Source organism: Pholcus phalangioides, unplaced genomic scaffold (genome assembly GCF_987345545.1).
Source record: "Pholcus phalangioides strain wild (caught in Gottingen) unplaced genomic scaffold, Ppha-v1.0 ptg000014l_1, whole genome shotgun sequence".
Classification (NCBI taxonomy): domain Eukaryota; kingdom Metazoa; phylum Arthropoda; class Arachnida; order Araneae; family Pholcidae; genus Pholcus; species Pholcus phalangioides.
Window position 1 is genome coordinate 25,956,570 of NW_028301607.1, and position 21,004 is coordinate 25,977,573.

At 35.6% G+C, this 21,004-nt stretch overlaps 1 protein-coding gene across 2 annotated transcripts in view; it reads left to right on the forward strand.

Annotated features, from left to right (window-relative positions):
• Nucleotides 1–21,004, forward strand: part of LOC149078363 (G1/S-specific cyclin-D2-like) — a 129,348-nt gene that overhangs the window by 65,451 nt on the left and 42,893 nt on the right. Inside the window, exons 3-4 of one of the 2 annotated variants that reach the window (XM_089242017.1) lie at nucleotides 8,055–8,105; nucleotides 19,601–19,816. In XM_089242017.1, coding sequence (XP_089098143.1) covers nucleotides 8,055–8,105; nucleotides 19,601–19,816 — 267 coding nt within the window. Of the gene's footprint in view, nucleotides 1–7,536; nucleotides 8,106–19,600; nucleotides 19,817–21,004 lie in introns of those variants that run through there. The other variant, XM_089242016.1, reaches the window with a different exon arrangement.

The following is a 21,004-nucleotide window of genomic DNA, read 5'->3' on the forward strand; positions in this document are numbered from 1 at the left end:
CTGCCCGGGTTTTCTTCAATTATTGGGAGGATTGAAAAAGTGGCAAACCAATAAAAATACAAAGGAAATAAACTATTATACATAATACACGGCAGCATTAACGAAGTGCCAAACCATTGTAAAGGCATATGAATGTTTGAAACGCATTGCTAGGGAACCACGGTAACCAAAGTAAACATTCCGAAAGTGATTGTTGTGTCTCAGAAACCATTGCTGCCCGACAGTTTTTTGCCCATTTGGGGCATTTTCCCTGTTCTGATGAAATTTTAAAGTAGCCTATCGTTTAAGTCAGGTCCCGTTTGGTAGGTATATATGCAAAATTTGACGATGATAAAAATTGTAGATTTATATAGAGAACACAGACAGAGAGAGAGAGAGAGAGAGAGAGAGAGAGAGAGAGAGAGAGAGAGAGAGAGAAAATCAATTTTATATAGAATAGAGTCTCGCTTATCCGACATAAACGGGCAGACAGAACGTCGGATAAGCGAAAATGTCGCATAATAGGGAGATGTTAAGAAAAAGCGTACTAAACGTCAAACTATGCTATCATTTTACACATTACGAGCTTAATAATCACAGGAGTGGAAAATCTGCTACATTCTGCTACAATTTTGACAATTTTCCCCTCATTTGCTACATACTGCTACAAAAATGCCGAAATTCTTCAATTCTGCGCCATCTTGCACCACAAACAAAATTTTCCCTTAGGAAACTTTGAAGTTCCATCACAATAGAAGCTGAGTTTTTGACGCCATTTGTCCTCCTCGCAATTTTATTTCTTGGGGGCCAGAAATGGAATTAGCTTGAGCCCCCCGCCCTCCCTCCCAGGATTTGGCGCCTAAGCTTCCGACAGCGTATGAAATGGGGTCAAACTAAGCGAATTACCGCTTATCCACAGAACAACAACAACAAAAAACAAAAACCCTTCAATCGCTGTTTCCAGCTATTTTTTCAAAAAAGCAAAGTCGACGCCTTCGATTTATTTTCACAAAAAATCCCTATTTTTAACTGATTTGTGATTGCTCCATGTATTTTATTTTCCGTCATCTTTAACAGATTTTCAGTCTCTTGTTTTACTTCCAAGCTTTCTACCTTTCTACTATTCTTTTTCTTGATATGTCATTTCCTTTCACACCATTCACCAGCATACCCAGTGTTCAATGGAAAATGGTTTCCAGCTGCGCATTAATTAAAATTACTTTGTCTAGACCATTTTCATGGTGGGTTTGAAAGGTATTTGATGTAAGATTCCAGCAAAGCTTATTTAGGCAGACAAGCAGAGGTCAACAAAAATTCACTTTTCTTTGGGTATGTGGTAGACACTGATAATGAAAATGATTGTAACAAGCTAGCATCCCTCGCAGCTACAGTGACCATTTTTGTCTCATCATTATCATATTCTGCATACCAAGGCTAATTGTATTGGGATCTACAGTTTATAGCCGATTCCAAAACACGCAGTTCCAGAGGACGGTGATCACCCCTTCCAAGATCTGAATACTATAAGAAACATTGGGCTGTAACATAAAATACGAGATGATCTGACAAACCTATGAAATAAATTGCTCTAAACCTATCCTTTTTTTTTAACGGTCATCTCACTCAGGCTACAGTAGTTTTAGATAGAGCAGTTATGCCTATAGCTAGGGGCTTCCACATCTGGGAACGTGGTTTGCCTATGTCGTTATTTTCTATGGACACCCAAGTCACAATTTTTCATGGGTCCCTTTATTAAAAAAAATATATAATAGCCCCTGTGCAATCATGTGAAGGAGCAGGGAAGGCTTGAGACAAAATTCTCACCTGTGCAAGATATCATTTTGGTGCCTCTGGCATATAAGCCGCATGAGTAAAATTATCTGGGGAAAACTCGCAGATTTGTTTACCTTGATTTCCAGAAGGCATTCGATCGGGTCCAACATGGCAAACTCTTGAAGCGTTTACACGAGATTGGAATTGGGGGCAACTTACTGAATTGGATAGAATCGTGGTTAAGAGATAGGTCGCAACGGGTTATGGTGAACGGGGAATTCTCTGGTTGGACAGACGTCACAAGTGGAGTTCCTCAAGGAAGTATCCTTGGCCCCATACTTTTTTCACTTTTTATCGATAAACTCGATCAGGGTATCGATGGGATTACTAGCAAATTCGCAGATGATGTGAAGCTAATGGGGGTAATCGGGAATGAAAGCGATAGGGAGTTGCTCCAGACCAACTTAAACAGGATTGCAGCATGGGCAAATGAATGGAGCATGACGTTTAGCGTTGATAAGTGCATGGTCGCTCATTTTGGTTCGAACAACCCATGGTTCTCTTATGAGTTGAGTGGTGTCACTATCAAGGATGCAACTAGGGTCACCGATTTGGGAATTCTCATTGACGAGCGACTTAGGTTTTCTGAACATTGTTCAGCGGTGGTCAAAAAATCGAATAGAATGCTTGGTCTCATTTTCAAAAAGGTCTCTTCGCGTTCTCCTAAAGTCATTCTTCCGCTTTTTCGAGGATTAGTTCGTCCTGGAATGGAGTATGCTGTAAGGTTTTGGAGACCATACCTACAGAGGGACATAGAATTGATTGAAGGGGTGCAGAGAAGAAGTACGCGTGTCCTTATTGGCACACAGGGCTTGAGTTATGAAGAGAAACTTCATTTTTTGAATATGTTTACATTGGATGAACGCAGGTATCGAGGAGATATGATCGAAGTGTTCAAAATTTTCAATGGGATGGATAGGATGGACCATGAACTTTTAGTACACCGCCAATCGATTGCTTTTACAAGGGGACACCAGTTTCGATTGGTGAGGGACAATGCAAGGTTATGGTGTCGCAGGGAATTTTTCTCTAATAGGGTTGTTAATAAATGGAATAGCTTACCCCCGGAGGTAGTAAATTGTAACACAATTGACACATTTAAAAAGACATATGATAAACATGTTGGGGTAAATCGAGAAGCTATCCATTCTTAGAATAGGACAACCATAAGTATTCTTTATGGGCATTGTATAATATTTTATCATGTGTATATATTGTTTATAATTTGTGTTAATTGCATTTTTAATTGGGTTGCTGTTTTTCTTTTAAATATATGACATCCACATTTTTATGGGCATCTTTTTATCAGCCACCTCGTTGGGCATTTTGCCTGTTGTGGCGTTGTATTTGTATATGCCATGAATAATATGGTGAGAGATCAGGGGCGGATCTAGAGTTTGCTGTTGGGAGGGGTGTTTTTTTTCTTCCCCTTAAATTTGGAAGTAAAATGAGAAACTGGAAATCTGTCAAAGATGCTGGAAAATAAAATACACGGAGCAATCACAAATCAGTTAAAAATAAAGAGTGAAAACAAATGTACTCGGATTGAATTTTTTGTGAAAATAGAATATATCATTCTATTAAATTTCTAATAGTTTAATCATTATTTTATAGTTTTTATTTCTGTAGTTTAAATAAAAATAATTTAAGTCTAGTTTTTTTTTTAATCACTATTAAATTTCTGAGAATTTCTAATAAATATTTTAAGAATGACCCAGCAAAAGAAGTTATCTCAAAGTATGTTGAATCAAATTAAGGTAATATAATCATAGAGCAAACTCAAAGAAATACATTTTAAATATGAAATGGGTAAATTCTGGTAAAAGAAGTGAGATCAAACGTTCAAAAATGCTTGAAACTGAAGAGAACAAAAGCACTACTAGACTTGCATCAGCTGCAAAAACAAGAAAAATAATTGCTTTTCTAATGAGTGTTTCAAGCCTTTTTTCCTTTAGTGATTTTTTTTTTAATTAGGGATTACCAAGTCTACAAGCTAAATCTAAAAACACTCATTTTAAAATTATTTTTGAAATCTGAAACACCATGTGTGTTAAAATGTCTATGTTAAAAGGCTCTCATTTGTTAATATTGTTGAGAATGTATAAATATATCAAGAAGTCTCTCAAAAATTTTTTATGATTTAAAAATATAAAATTATTTCTTCTAGATGAAGTCTCTATGTAATTTGTACCCTGGGAGTGGGAGACACCCCCTTCTTCTGAGCTGAAATAACACTGTTCCTTGAAGTAAAATGTAATCCTATGTATGTGTGTGCTACTGCATATACGTATATAAAACTGTGTATATTTTGTTTACTGCCGAAATTTTAAAGTGCTACAAAACAACATTTTTACTTCTACGAAAATAATTTTTCCTGCTACAAAAACCAAATTTTTATTTTCCACCCCTGTAATCATGTTTTACAACAAAACAACAGAAAAAAAATGACTTATTAACTTTATTCAGTTACAGAAATATTCTGAAGTTAAATACAGTGCTTAAAAAGGTCAGTTCTGTGATGATTTAAAGGATTTTTTTGATCGTATTCTGCTTTTCTGAAGAGTGCCGTTTTTTCGCTGCCAAGCCTCGCAATCTTTGCAGCATCATTACGTTAATTCCTTTAGCTGCTTCTTGTTGCTCAATGTATTTAGTTGCAGTAGAGCCTCAACTAAGTGGTGGTCTGCTGAAGTTGGTTTTTTGTGGTTCCCAACTTCGAGGCGCGAATGCGAGCCGATCTCCCCGTTAAAAAAAGTCTTGCCACAGAGAGCAACAGGCCTACAACGGCAAAATCTTCAATCATTACACTACACTCATAGTTCGAAAAATAGGTGGCAGATGATATATATTACAAGCACTACGCAGAAACAAGCTTCACGTTCACAACACGTACACGCACATTCCAACATGTGCCAATTCGTTAGAAGTTTCGCAGAGGAATATGAACGAGTTGCATGTCTGGTTTAGTACTAGAGCCTCAACTCTGTCGTTATATGAAATTCCGATAGGCTCAATAGTTGGTGCGTGATCTTGATCTTCAATTTCGTTGCCATCGCAATTCACAAGAGCGACAATTATTTGATCAGTTATTTCATACTGATCATCATCCTCCTTCATCAAACTTTTGATTTCTGGCAAAGATGCATCCTCACATCCAGGGATATGTTGCACTAAAAGCAGAATAGTTTCTCGGTTTTTTTCATCTGTGCTTCCCGTTTCCATACTTTTATCATCGCCTAGCAGCTTTTTCCATGATTTGCCAATTGTTGGAGCTCTTAAGTCAGCCCAGTCCCTTGAAACCCAATAAGTAACATCCTTTACATTGATGCGTTTCAATTTTCAATCATGTCTTGTCCTTCAATCTCGACAGACACATGCAAATGGCAGATACAGTCATAGTGTAGACGAGCGCACCAATGTACAGTCGGGTAACTAATTAGCTGCGGTAGTTCCGAAGCAACAAAAAATTGATTGCGCTCACGCTCGCAATTCTTGGTGTCGATTGATGCGTTATTTTATTTATTTTTTTGCAGAGGGACATTGGATAATACAGAATGTCGGATAAGCGAAGGTCTCGAATGAACGAGACTAGTGTATATAACATGTGTGCATACTGTATTTATGACATGTCCTGATTCACTGACTGATTCATCATCACCAAGTCCACTGAAGTTATGAATATGAAATTTGGTAAGTGAGACAATTGAATGAACGACGTTATTTGAACTCAATAATTGCAAAAAGAACCACGGCTATACGCGTTTCGGAACTATAGGAAGTTCCTTCATCAGTAGCAAAAACAAAACAACATAAGAAAAATAAAAGAATTTTTTTTCTTTATTTTTCTTATGTTTTGTTTTTGCTACTGATGAAGGAACTTCCTATAGTTCCGAAACGAGTATAGCTGTGGTTCTTTTTGCAATTTTGGGTTCAAATAACGTCGTTCATTCGATTGTTTTATCTAACCCAAAGGTAATTTATTTTCTATTCGGACAGTAGTTTCATTTCATAAAGTAAAGACCCACTAAGAAAGGGTTTTTCGGAATTCGACCCCTAAGGTTGTTCAAAGGTTTTACACAGAGAAATCACCCCAAGCAATGTTTATGAAATTTGGTCAGTAGTTTTATTTTTCATGACGTGAAGACTCACTAAGAGGATTTTATTTTTTTCTCGAAATTCTGCATCTAAAGTGGTCAGGGGGGGGGGCGCCGCTCAAAGGTTATGTGGGAAAATCATCGCCGAGCCGAAATCACCGAAGCTATAAATATGAAATTTGGTCAGTAGTTTATTTTGTAAACTACTCAATAACGATGGATTTTTCAAAATTCATACTGTAAGGGGGACATGGGGGCATTCAAAAGTTATATAGGCTAAGTTATATGAAAGCTATAAATATTAAATTCGGTCAGTATTATATTTTATAATATAGAGACTTGCCAAGACGGGATTTCCGGAAATGCAACAAGGGGGTCATGAGGAATTCAAATGTTATTGGAAGAAACATCGCCAAGCAATTTTCAGATTACCAAATCCACGCGAGCAAAGCCGCTGATAACAGCTATACGTGCTTCTAGTGATAAAATTTCTTAGATCATATCACTGAATTAGATGTGCCTAATTCAGAAATATGATCTGGTTCAACCTCATTCTTCTTCCGGGATCTCGGGAAATGAGTTCAGATTCCCGGGAAATTTTATGTGCGGGATCCCGGTGCAGAAACCCTACTTGTGTTCAAGAAAACTTCTGATACACTTACTAAGGGCGCCGTGAACCACAAAAGTTTGTCAACCATTGGAGTGAGCCCCCGTTCCCCATGGGGGGGGGGGGACTGACAGGACTCGGGAGAATCGATCTGATACACTGTATTTTGTTACACTGTAAATTTACCAGTGAATCGAAATAAGCAGAGCCCTTTAAAAGTATTGGCCCGACAGCCGTCCAAAAGTCTTGGACTAGCCCTTCCTAGGATTTGGGGTTTATTACCACTGAAATAAGACATTGGTCATTTCGATTTTGAGTCCACAATGCCTGGATTTCAAAGAAAATGAAAAAAAACTACAGTAAAGTATTTACTTTTCACCAACGTTCAGTTTCTCAGTGCTAATCCTTTGTCTGAAAGGAAGACCCCAACGCGTCATGGAAGAAATTTCTCGCATACCGGCTCCCTTCCTTAAATGACGACCATTTTAATGGCAACAGAAGGGGGTGGGGGGGGAGGTTGTTTTGAATAAATTCGTTTTTAGATTTATGAAAGGGCAGTTTTCCTGTTTTGCTTCATAAAAACAATTATGAGATTCGTTTAAACCGTTTTAATTCGTTTAACGTGTCCTCAGCCGCATTGAAAGGGGGGCATGGACGGAGATATGGCGGGGCATTGCCCCCCCCCTCCCTCACCCGCTCCCCATCATCGTGCCCCCCAGACATTCAAGTCTATCTCCACCTATGAGGGGAGAAGCTTTCTTTAACATAAGCACATTTTCAATCAGCTGTTTTCTTTTCCCCATCTGAGTAAAAGTCGTAGAAGTTGGAACAAAGAAAAGTAGCGTTTATCATTGAAATGGGAGGAAAATCGTAAAGTTGCGATACGTTATCTTTCGAATCCTCTCATCTCCTAACATTTTCTCGTATATGACCGAAGATTTTTTTCTTTTCTTCCTGCTCCTGGTGAGCGAAAAAAAAAATGTCCTCGTATGCGTTTTGCGATCGTGAAACTTTTTCCCTGGCTTCGATCAGTCGCTTTTTGGGCCTCGCCGGGGAAGGTCGCGCGCGTCATTGGTCTCAAGAACTCTCATTCATTGACCACTAAAAGGAAAAGAGAAGGAATCCCCTTCCCTGAATAAGTCGCCCTCGTTGTGTATTTATGTGCCCGGTTTAAAATAAAAGTGCCCAAATTTCGAAAGACATCGTTTACAATTAAAAAAAAAATTGCTGTTCAACTTGTGTCATCATCATTCATCCAGTGCAACAACTCGCAGTGTTTACTAAACAGAGATGGTTACCATTCTTTGAACCCAGAGACTGTTTTTACTATTTTACAATTTTTTTTTAAATTTTATACCCATTACTATTTGTGCCGTTGTTTAAATTTCCATCCGAAAGTTATGGATCTTTATTGTTGTGAATCTGAAACTGTCAGTAGGAGTTATGATGATCCAGTACTTCTAGACGATTTCAGAGTTTTTGAAAACTTGCTTATAACAGAGGAGAGGTATACAATTAATACTTGCTATTTTAATTGCCTACAGACTGAATTGAAGCCTTACATGAGACGCATCGTTGCTGACTGGATGCTCGAGGTAATTATACGTCATTCACACTATATCTCACTGTGCAATTTGATACCTCTAGAATAGTGGTTCTTAACCATTTTTACCAGGCTGCACAACTCGCATTCTTGCACTAAATACAGTATTCAATGAAACAATAACTCCATCAGGATTTTCTTCAGTTCGCCTTGCACCCCAGGGATGGTCAAGAACCGGTACTCTAGAATTCTATATGCTTAATGTATAGTTTTTGCATTTGATTTTCCAAATTTGAATCGTATACAGGTTATGAAGAAAATAAATTTCACTAGTTATATATATAGAACTTCACACTTTCATTTTTTTTTTTTTCTTATTGGTGAAGGATTTCATTACTCTGTTGGACGTTGGCTTGCTGGTATCCCCAAGAAAGGGAAAAGGGTTTCTAATTCATATCTTAGTTTATCGCCTTAATTGGCAATAAAGCATGCTGTATAATGTATGCTGTATTTCATTGACGATGGGTTGTTTGAGAAATAGACGTTCAAGTGCAAATTGAAATGCCTTGTGAGGTAGGTTGCTGAATGAAAAATCCCGTACAGAATATAATTATCAGTTACAGTTGATGTACAACAATGCTCAAATTTATAATCAACTATCAAATAAAACCAAGTAATGCTTCATAGATGGATAATTTAATTTGGCAATTTTTTTTAAAAATAAATTAATGTGACTGACCATACTTTGATATTTCAATTATGACATGATTGATAGTCAGAATTTCATTGTTTTCATAAAAGTAAGTTTAGGGAATATGGCCAACACAATATCCTTGCAGTTGACTTTTTTTTATTTGTTGACTGGATGTGGATATTTGTCCAGTGTTATAATGTAGGTGCTTATTCTGGAAATGTTTTTTTAAAATTTTCGAAGATCACATTCAAGTTTTGTAATGCATACTCAATTCCTTAACTCCATAAAAATCAACTGTTATTTCAAAGTAATCACACGTAACTTTTGATCTGCTTTCATAACTAATGAACCTAATTATAACATGGGGTTTCTCAATCCTCAAGCCTATTTATTATCAAAAATTTTTAATCAAAGGATGAAAAGTGTGAGGTACAATATTTCACTCCTCCGCTGTCTGTGTGAAATTTGAGAATAAAACATTTCTGTCAGTAAAAGGAAGTTAGATTAATACAGGGCTTGACAAATCCAAGGTGCCTGATTGCCATGGCGACTAAAAAATTGGTGTTAGCTCCTATAAATTTGTGATGATTAAATTAGTGTCTGAAAATGACACAAAATTTTCAGAATTTAAGCATTAAGAATATAAGCATTTCCACGAACATGGAAGTGGGCCACCAAGGCTCAGGAAAGCGCGAAGAAAATTATTTAGGCTATTTTTCACAGAAAAAAGTATTTTTTGCTTCTGGGATATTTGGCTGTTGCCTAACCTTTTTCTCGATTTGTCAAATTCTGGTGTAATATTTCAGCGTTATAAAGTGGGTAGCTACTTGGGTGTAGGCTATTTGTAAGTAAAGTATTTTTTTTCATGAAAGTGTAATTATGCCGCTCATCAGGATTGAATAGATCAGTGTTTGTCAATAGTCAGAAGTTTCATATTTATGTATGCCTTATTTATTAATTTTGTCATGCTATGTGAAACTGGCATCTGCGCTGGGGGGTGCAATGGCTGCTCGAGTACCCACAGTATTCCATACCACCAGAAGCGGATATAACAGCAGGTGCACTGGGCACGCTCCTGGGGCCTGATTTTGAAAGGACCCCAAAAAACCTAAACTTCACACTTTTTTCTAATTCAAGGGGCTCAATATTTTTTTCTAATTCAAGGGGTTCAATATTTTTTTTTTCTAATTCAAGGGGCTCAATATTTTTTTCTAATTCAAGGGGCCCGACTTTAATCCCCCTCACAATTCATTTAGAAATTGAAATCTATCATATAGAGCTCAGGCTGAGAACCCACAGGTGCATAACACTTCCAACGCCACTGATGTGAAAAGTAAATAAATTGAGAAAATTTTTTCCTACATATATAAGTGTAACGTAGCAGAATATCTTAGGTAGATGAGAATGTTTGAGAGGTTTTACTTTTGTGAGAGGTCTAGAGGAGAATTTCTTTTTTGAAGTTGAGATTTATTACAATTTTATATTAGAGGAAACAGTTTTTTGCCCACAATGATATATAAATAAAGAATGCTTTATTGCCTAATAAAACAGAAATAAAGTAGCAGTTACCCTGTCCCAATGTAGTGAAGTACAATTTCAAATTCAATAGTTATGAATCGTGTTGATCAACTGCAGTTTGCCTGATTGTGTTCATAAATTCTCATACCGATGATTTTTAAAGCTTTGCTATAGATAATTATATAACTGTATGCAGGATATAGTTTCTTTGTTTTCTTCATTGTATGACAATTTTTGATCATTAAATAAAGTAGTTCATATTGCTCCAACAATTATGACATCTTTTTTGAGTAGCATTGTAATTCTATAATTTGTAGGCTAAAATGCTAGTGTTCTTCGGCTATCTGATGGTGTTGGGAACATTTTTGTCCCTATGTGGGTTTTGAAATGTAGCGTAACATAAGCGTAACAGAATATCTTATATGGATGAAAATGTTTGAGACCTTTTGTTAGTGGGTCGGTAGGAGGATTTCTTTCTTTTTTTTTCCCTGTATACAGTTGAACTTAGTTAATTCAAAGCTCAAGAGGGCAACAAAAAAGTTTGAATTATCCAATTCATAAATATAAGATGACTATACTTTCATAAAAATTTAAATTCTATAATTATGAAAAATGTATTTAATGCTGTCACTTATAATGTTAATTTTCTTTTTGTTGCAACTAGTGTTTGTATAAAACATAAGCGATCATGCAAATTATTTCATTCATTAATTAGTAATTTTCTTTTGGCTGCTCTTAAACATTGCACAAAGTCTGCAAGTTGATTTAGAGAACTAAAATATGATTTTCAAGCTTTAATAGTATTTTTTCTTACATGCCCATAGTTTCTGCAAGTATCTTCATGAGGAAATCCAATATGATTTTATTCTCTACTTTTTCACCAATGCCCACATCCGTAAATTGACCACAATTTTTTTTAGAGTTGAGCAAGTGTATGAACTTCCTTTGGACATGGTGAAAATGTTGCATTGATATTCAAAAATAAACAAATAATACTGAAGATATATGAATCTTCAACACATTCTACCAGAAAAGTCACTGGAATTTTAGCACTCCAGCTTTTAAAAATTCTATCTCGGGAGAAAATTACCACAGACCAGGGTATGCCAATTTAAATCACTTCTAGATTTTGTGCATGAAAAAAAATTTGGAAAAATACAGAGAGCTAAACTTAGATATAACTGCAACAAGTATTTGCCACTGTATGATGACGGGCACTAGGGTTCCCTCTGATAAAAAAAATTATTTTTTGTATAAAGCCTTTTTTTTTAATTCTATACTCTAATTGCTGATTTAAAATAATTATAAAAGTTATACCAACATAGAGATGCGAGGTGAGAATATTCTCCTGGATGTAAAAATTGGAGAATAATCGAGAATATTCATTTTTCTTTTAAATAATTTAAATTTTTTTACTAATTTTGTTTATATTGTGAAATATAAATCAGTTTTCATAGCCTGAAACATTTACAACAAAACAATTTTTGGTGTAATAATCCTGAATGACAACTTTTAGTTCGAGAATATTCTCAGAATATTCCAGGTTATACTCCAGGTCATGATGAGAGGTTTTAAAAGTTTGGTTGTGAAGATTTTTTAGAAACCTTTAGATTAAAACCTTAAAAAAATTATTTTAAAATTAGATAAATTTTCAGAAATAAGTTCGCAACAAAAGAAATTAAATCAAAGTTGATTGATAAAGGAAGCTATTCTTATATAATCTCCTTCATTCTAAGAAGATACAGAACTGTTGTTTTTTCAATGCACAGACACTTATAAATTCTGTATCACTCACATTTCTTTAAAAGTGATTCAGCCCAGTTGGTTTAATTTTGTGGCTTTCAAACTTCAATATTGTGGTCTACAAACTTCAATATACTCATTTTCTTAACAGGAAGAGAGACAGGGACAGAGAATATTCTCTCAAAGAACTACTATTATAAATTACTAGAGAATATTCTTATCAAAAATAATAATTATTATACAAAAATAATTATTATTCTCAAGTTATTTATCAAGATTATAATACATGTTATTACATATATTCTTGATAATACTCTCTGGAAAGATTTCGGGAACTGAAGAATATTCTCAAGGATATTATATGTAACTATATTATAAATAACAGGAGAATATTCTCATCAAGAACTTATAATATTCTGAAGTTATTTATAATAGTAGTCCTAGCAGAGAATATTCTCCTCGATGAGAATATTCTCGAGAATTTTACATCTCTATACCAACATAAATATCGTTGGACTTGAGATTTTAATAAGAAAAGTGAAAAGTCTAGAGTTTGCTCGTTTTTTACCAAAACATTAAATCTGTGTGTAGAAGAATACAAATGTTTAAATTATTAAGCAACATCATGCAAGTCAGAAACACATAATAAATGCACTCATCAATTGCGCAAGAAACAATCTTATCAATAGAATGTTTTTCACTTAGTTGATGCTGAATGACACTTGGTTGTACATGGAGTGAATTGAATCCAGGCATTCACTTTTAAGAGGGGAGAGCTCTCATGAATAAAAGCAATTTTCTGTAAAAATGAAGAAGCAAGAAGCATGAATAAAGCAATTTTCTGTAACCCATGAAGTTAATTTAGACTCAACAACCTTTCATGTTACAGAAACAGATTTTTCATATTTTTTGCTTGTAGTTCATTTGCAATTTATTAATTAATGCTGAATTAAATTTGAGAGAGATTAGATGAAAAAAAAAATAGGTAGGTGATATGAAAAAAATGCATTCATAATGATTAACAAGATTTGTTGTAATTAGATGGCCATTAATTTAAATCAAAAATCCAATTTAAATTTTAAAAAATCTGATTTAAATAAACAAAATTTGATTTTTTTTATTCTTAAATTAAATCTTGAGAAATTAATATTTTTTCATACCCTGCCACAGACGCACTCACACAAACGTATTCTTGAGTAGTAGCATTTGCATCTGTGATTGGCAGGTGCTAATGAAGTCATTCAAGATTTGATAAAACACCAGATACAGTGGGAAGACCAAAGCCAGTGCTTTTTTAGAACCCAAAAAAAAAGTTCAGATTTTTTTGTACTGTAGTTTTTTAGTGTTTAAATGTTGGCTACATGTTATATTCTGGAAAAAGATCTATAAACCATAGAATAAATAAAGGGTTGACTATAAAAGTTGACTAGGAATTCTGAAAAAAGACATTTTGTAAATGACATATCTTATTAAACTTCAAATTATCCAAAACATCAGGGAAAAAAAAATTGAATTAAACTAGTAATTCCAACATCACACACATAATAAATAAGAAACTTAAGGGGAATTCCCAATTTTAAAATTATCCCAAAATTTGAATTAACCAAGTTTGAATTAGCCGAGTGTGCCTGTATATGCCTTTGCATCAATCCAAAAGTCTAGTCAGTGCCGTCTTAATTCATGGGCTCATCTGGGTATGGCCTAAGTTGCAGAGGGGCCTCATGGTAATGAGGTCTTGCAAACATTTTTGAGATTAATCGTGCAACTTAGTGAGCAATCACTTCTAGTCAGTTTGGGGTTTCAGAAAAATCAATCTGCCCGGGGCCCATAACATTTTAAAACTAGACTAGGTCCAGTATTGTCTTTTTCAGGGCTTGGGAAATGCCAGGTCTCCATGACAACTATAAATTTGGTATTGATGTCTGAAGTTTTCTATGTGTGATTGCTAGTTGAGAGGAAAGAAATATGCTTGCGTCATTAAATATTTGGTTGGTGCCTACATTTTCTCGATTTATGTGATACATACTAATTATAATCAAATGTATATTGAAATGGAGACAATATGGTCTCATCCTCTGTTTCTCAACTCTATAAGAAACTTAATTTCGAAACAGTGGACGAGTGTTGTTGTTCCTTCCATCTGAGCAACCAGGGTCCAATTTTGAGTTGATGGTGCCTTGGGAAAATTAGTATATTGTACCTCGTGACGACCGGGGGGGGGGGGGACTTAGAAGCGACAGATATAATATAGGATTTTATGGGTTGGTTAAGTGAGTAAGTGAGGAGGGGGACACTCAATGTTTTTTATTTTGAGAAAAGTACACAATAGCTTTTAAAAAATCCATCAAAGATGATATTGCTTGGGATGTACTTTTTGCCTATGCACTCACTCATTGCTTGAAGTCTGCTATCACCATCATTATTTTTATTTTCATCTTTCATTGGTTGGAGAATTTTGGACTTCCGCTGTTATTTTCTCATTCCCCTAAGGAAAAAATCAACTTTAAGGAAATGAGGTCAGGAAACCCTTTAAGTGAGGCTTGGGTAATCAAAGTTCTATTGTGTTTTAATACATTTTTTAACAAATCTGATATTCTTACATTGGTATTTTTATTCATATATGATGTATGTTACAATGAGATAAAGGGGAAAATTATTTTTTACATTTTTCAACATCAATATCTAGGGAAACTAGGTAGAATTTTATGGACTTGCATTAAATAGAAATATCAAAACTATATTGTGATGCAATCAATCAGATGCTCTGTATGTATATTCATGTATTTATGTGGAGGTATAGTAATTTTTGTGCATGAGACATATTAAATTAGGCAGCAACCTTTGATTAGTCAAAATCGAAAACATCCTGCATTCATCCTGGTGAAACCTGAAAATGCAAAACTTCCTGCACAGGCCAATCATACTTAGTCTGGCTTTAAATGTTCTTTGTTGTAAATTGAAACCAGAGCCATCTAAACAGCATGCAGGGCAACTCAGGCAAAGTAATGTTCTGAAGCCCTAACCTAGCTACCTATTCACATACAGTCAGAACTCTGTATAACAACACCCCTGGGTACCTAAGAAAAATTATTTCATAAGCAAGGTGGCTTAATAAAGACTAATCCTCCAATTCACTAATTATGCTGGTAGGAACCTATAAAAAGTGATGTCATATGCCGGGTAAAGTTAAAAGTGATAAGATGCTATAACAAGGTCATACTGCACTTTTGTTCAGCAAATTCCAGGTGCCAGTTCACCAGAGTAACTTAAAAAATTGTATTGGTGCCTAAAATTTTCTGTTTGATTACTGGCTCGGGCAAAAGAAATATGCTTGGCTCTTAAAATATTTGATTGGTGAATGGATTTTTTCTTCATTTGTCAAGCCCTCCTTTACTCTCAAAAATCCTACTGGTTTGTGGGACAATGCATTAAGACATTGTTGAAACGAAAGTCAAAACACATTGATAAATTCTTTAGAAACAACTCTCCATTGATCATTGATTCAATCATTCTCTGTAATGGTTTGTTATCACAATTCCGCCCTTGCTTTGCTTCATTTTCTATCTTCTCAAGATATTCTTGTCAAACAAAAAACCACAACCGAATATCATTCACAAGAAAGAAATTTTATAAGGTTAGGCACCCATTTCTAATTATTGAGTACTCTGAAACCTCTCTAAACTGACCTAAATAGAACAGATTCAGCTGGCTTAGAGATAAATCAGGTTTTTATATGAGGGAAATTGGAAACTGCAAAATTAATTATGTATGTATTGCAAATTGAGTATGTAAGGTACTTCATAGGTTATGTGAGGACTGACTAACAGATTTCAATAAAAATTTAGATTGTTTGATAGAGCCAACAAGGAGAGATTTACGTACTATAAATAACTGTACCTAGGCTGGTAAAGTGAAAGACCTTATTAAACCAGGGCTTATTGAAAGTGTTTCTGCAATTATTGCTTTATCATGTGGCTAATACACAATATTGTTATGATGAAAGTTCTTCACTGAGTGCTATTGCTATCAAATGGTGGGCACAATAGTAGTAGTATCTGTTGGAGAGAAAGCTGTGCTCATTGATCTTTTAATTGCTAGTTTGGGCAAGAATATAACATGAAACCCCCCAGGAATGTAAAGAATGAAGTACACTACATGTAGTTTGAATTTCTTGTTATTGTTGCTGTGTTAAAAGTTTTATGTGGTGGTGGAAAAGAAATTAAGATAAGTTACAATTGGTGCTTTGAAAGTGTCTGTTCTTTTGTGTTTTGCTATTTATCGATCCTTAGTTATTTTAGATTCTAGTCCAATAACATGTCTTTATGGGTATCAGCATAACAATGTATGATGTTACAAAAGAACTCTCTTCCCATCAATTTAGTTCCTCATCCTCAATTGCCTTAGCTTTCAGCCCAATAGGAGCTGGAGTTTAACGCAAGAGCAACCTTCCCGAACCTTCATCGTATAGCATAGGGTCCACTAGGGACGAGTTAACTGTTCAGTAATTCCTATTAGTCATGCTACTTTGCGCTATATTTCGCCCCAAGGCTGTTCTCCCACCACATCTATCCGGTCATCATCTGCTAGTAGTGCTTATCCACCGCTTCCATATATGCTATACTCATATCTGCGTGTGTACTGTGTACGCATCCATCCGCGTTGCCCTGCACCCGGTGAAAGTGAAGTGTAGATGTTCAAACAATAGACTAGCTAGTTTTTTATTTTATTTATTTATTCAATATTGTTTGGCCAAGGCCTATACAACAGGACGCGGAAATTATGTATGGTGAAAATGACGATGGGGTATATGAAAATTCAGAAATCGTAGTACAATCTACAATATTTGATGTTAGGTTGTTCCAGTCGATAATAGTTCTTGGGAAGAAACTAAATTTGTGACAATCTGAAGAGGCAAAGATGGGCTGTAATTTTTGGGAGTGATTGAGTCTAACAGAGAAATGTGAGGGTTTGTTAGAATGTTGGCAGTGTCGATATAAAAAAAAACCCTGGATGATTTTCAAAAGAAAAGTTAAGCGAGAAATAAGTTTAAGGGAAGAGAGCGGTTAGATATTGAGTTGGCGCTTGAGTTCCGATATGAAGACAGATGAAGTCCAACAGTTAAAAATGAAGCGAGTGGACTTATTTTGGATAGATTCTAATTTGTCTATGTTGGTTTGAGTGTGGGGATCCCAATCATTAGCGAAGAGTCTGATACGGCAGTTTAAGGAGTCGGGTTGGTCATTTATGTAAATTAGAAATAGATTTTTTGATAACCAACATTAAATTTAATAATTGTCAAAAAGGGAAAGCGTAATCTCACTTCGCAGGACAAGGAAGAGGGCAAAGTTTTTGGAAAATTCTCAATACCACTTCTCGCATCTGAGGCCGTGATATTGTTGTCGATATAATAATCATTTTTAAACAGATCTTTACTGTGTTTTGGTAATTTATGTGTGTTCATGCCTTTGTCGAAATTTGTATAAGACTGGAACGTTTCCCATGAGAAAATCGACATATTTAACATTAATTGATTATATTATACATGTTCTAATGTCCCTCGAATTTTGCGGCATGCCGGCTATCAGAAACTTACGGGGGGGGGGAAGGCATAAATGTTTTAGTTTAAAAATTTAAATATAGAAAAAATACCTTTACATGCCTCTTATGGGGAGAGCACACACGTCGTTTACTTCCGTTGATCAAATGACTATGCACGTTATTTGTCTTGCCTCTTCGAGTTGTCGAAAACTGATCGAAAAAATATGTATTGCAAAGAATCTCTGTGCGTCTTTGTTCTTATGCTATCACAGTAGATGCCAAAAACGTGGAGGTGAAAAGTATAAAAAGGAAAAATAGAAGGGAGTTCCCGCATTTAAATTACCGTTCTGGTTCATCCTAAATGATTTTTCGACCTGGAAAATCGATGCGTTCAACACACTTTAAAACCAATGTTAAATTTCTTAAGTATTCTGACGCACTACAGTACCTGTACTCACTCTTTTTTTTTTTTTTTTCTCACGTCCTTAAAAAGTAGTACAATTTTGCCAGGTAGTTTTGTTTATCGAAGAAATAGAATCATGGTTTGAGTTACCAACCTTCAAAAGCATTAAATTAACATATTGTTTAGAAAAGCAAATAAGAGGTGTTTTTTTTTTGTTTGGAGATCCACATTTTTAACAAATACCTTTTTGGCCTGGAAGGTGGGCACTGCACGAGTCCCTATTTTAATTTAGGTGAGAATTATTGAGAGCATTTTGTTAATTTTTCTTTTGTTTTTAAAATTATGATGGATATTAGGTTGTTATAGTTTCCTTCTCAACAACATAACACTAACCGGAGAGGGCCTTTGATCTTTCTATAAATGTCTACCAGACCAGAAAAATTTCCAGTGGTTTTTTTTTAAAGTATGCATTGCCAACCTCTGTCAGGGGCGTCGAGAGGAGTTGTATTAATGTGTGCCCCTTCCGTGCTTTGAAATTAATCTTTTCTAGACTATTCTGGAGAGCCGCGGATGGAAAAAGTTCGAGAAAAGCTGCCGTAGACCTGTGCGTTTTCGTAGTAGAGTTCTCGTAACGTTTATCCATCTTCATCCTCAGCTCGGGAAGAGTTAGACCATCTTTTCTTTGTTTCCACAACACTCGTCGCTTCATGTGGGGAAACGCACTTGCACACAACGCTCAACAAGTTAAAACAAATGGGTTTGTAACTTTTCTGTCGTGGAATAATGATAATATTAAAAGAAAAAAAAGTAACGGGAAACGGTTCAATAAACTTCAGTTGTAGACGCGAACAGAATTGAGTCGGCAGCTTGCCAAGGATTTTGGATAAAATAAAAACGGAACAAGCAAAGCATGACCGCCAAACAATTTAAGGGACCGTTGTTTTCTCAGATTACCACAGTATTTCCAGTTCCTTTTTTTCCTCTAACCTTACTTTTCATTCATATTTTTATTACTGTGTGAATGTAAGCTTTCTCACGGTTTTTTCCCCTCATATTTGTATACTGTATATACATATAATCTTCCACTCACGTCGGATTAGGGACTTCCTTTTTTAAGTTTGATAAGATTTCGGGAACTTTGCACTCTTCTACTCGGTCGTCCTTTCGATTTCTGCCTTCCCCTCCTCTTTTCGCATGTATCATATGCACGTAATGCTTGACGTGGGTGGATTATGTTTGTGAAGCAGGTGTACCGTATGGTCGGTCTTTCAGCGTTTCTGCACATAATGTTTGATAGATCATTATGAAGCGACGGTCCTTCACAGGCTTACCCCCCCCCCCCGTTTAATCTTAACACATGTTGTCGCCTTGGCGTCTTCGATAGCTTGGGCTTGTACGACACTGGGATGGGCAGATTTTTTTTCCTCCCAATATTTTGCTACAGTTTTGGTTATTTATTTCATTGAATCTAATTCGTAAGACAATTGACATAACTGGATTTAAAGAGATATAGGCTGCAATAGTTTTGTCAAAAGAAGAAACAAATTTTCTCGTCAAAAGACAACTAAACGGGTTTTTTTTTTAAATTATATGCTGAATGTTTTTCCGGTAACGTTATTTGTGAGATTAATTTGTTCTTATTTCTTTCAAGGTGTGCGAAGAGGAAATGTGCGAGGACCAAGTCTTTCCCCTGTCAGTGAACATTCTAGACAGGTTCTTGTCTCTGGTCAGTGTGCGAAAGTCTCAACTGCAGCTTATAGGAGCAGTGTGCCTATTCTTGGCATCCAAGCTCAAGCAGTCCAGACCGCTCAGTGCCGAGCGTCTCTGTCATTACACCGAGAACTCTATCACTATTAACGAATTACTAGTAAGTAGTTTCACATGACAATTCAAACCTTATCAGCGAATTCTGCAGCGCATATTAATATGTGGAAGTGGGTCAGATTTATCGAAGAATTCAAATGATCATCTTGGCGTTTCACAATATTTATCTGGATTGGGCTAAAACACGAAAATTTTAACTCCTTTCGAAGCTATTAGCAACGAAGAATTATTTTTCCGAAGTTGTTGGCGCTAGGTTTTACGTAATGCGTGAAAATCTAGTGATTTTTGAAAAATAAAATAATCTCACCGTTATTAAAGCGTTGGGCGGGGTGAGGATAATTTTTAAAGGATTATATATACAATGATTGAAGCTCCTCTCTCGAAATCTTCTTCCTGCCATTCTCAGATGTTGAAACTCCTATCTGGAAGTTATTCGAAAAGCAAGAAGAAATAAAAAGATGAAAAGGAAGTCCTTACCAATAGGAGGTGGAGTTTGATAGTATATGGAAATGACGTAATGATATTTTACCTTGATCCCGTCGGCAAGTTCAGTTTCGAACAAGCTCGAGAGAATCTCACATAAAAATGAAAAAGGAAAAAAATTGTTGCTTAACCACTTCATTTCAATTTTTTTCCCCTTCTCTTTTTTTTTCCCGTGTTGCCATAACGTGAATCTTTTTATTCAAATTTTTTCACATCCTCCTCCTTGTCTTTCTCACTCCATGAGAGAACTAGTTAAACAGATCCAGTTCACTAAAAGATACAATGTTGCTTATTTTTATGGGAGGAAAAAGCATTTGTTTATGTTCTTCTATTTTCTTTCCTATTCTGTTCTCCCTGAAGGACTTTTGTTCTTTTTTTACACATTTTGCTTGTCTGGTAGCGGCTTTGGAAGGAAAAAAAACTGTTTTTTCCCGTCAATTAAACTTGAGCATTGAAAAAATTGGAAGCAAGTGGAGGGCTGGGTGAGACACTTTTTTTTTTTGTGTGTGCGTGCATGCGTACAATAAGTGTCTGATCATAAGCGGGAAATTCCAACAGCCATTACTGTGAAGAGGAATGAGATGAAAAAACGATTTTTTGATCTTGAAGCCGTCCTTTTTTTCCTGTGAGGGACTTCCTCTGGAAAGAAATGTTTCTACGTGACTGTGGTGGTCCTTTTTTTCCTAATTCGTATGGACCGTGGTGACGTTTGAGATAGCAGTATTCATTATACGTGAACATCTGAATA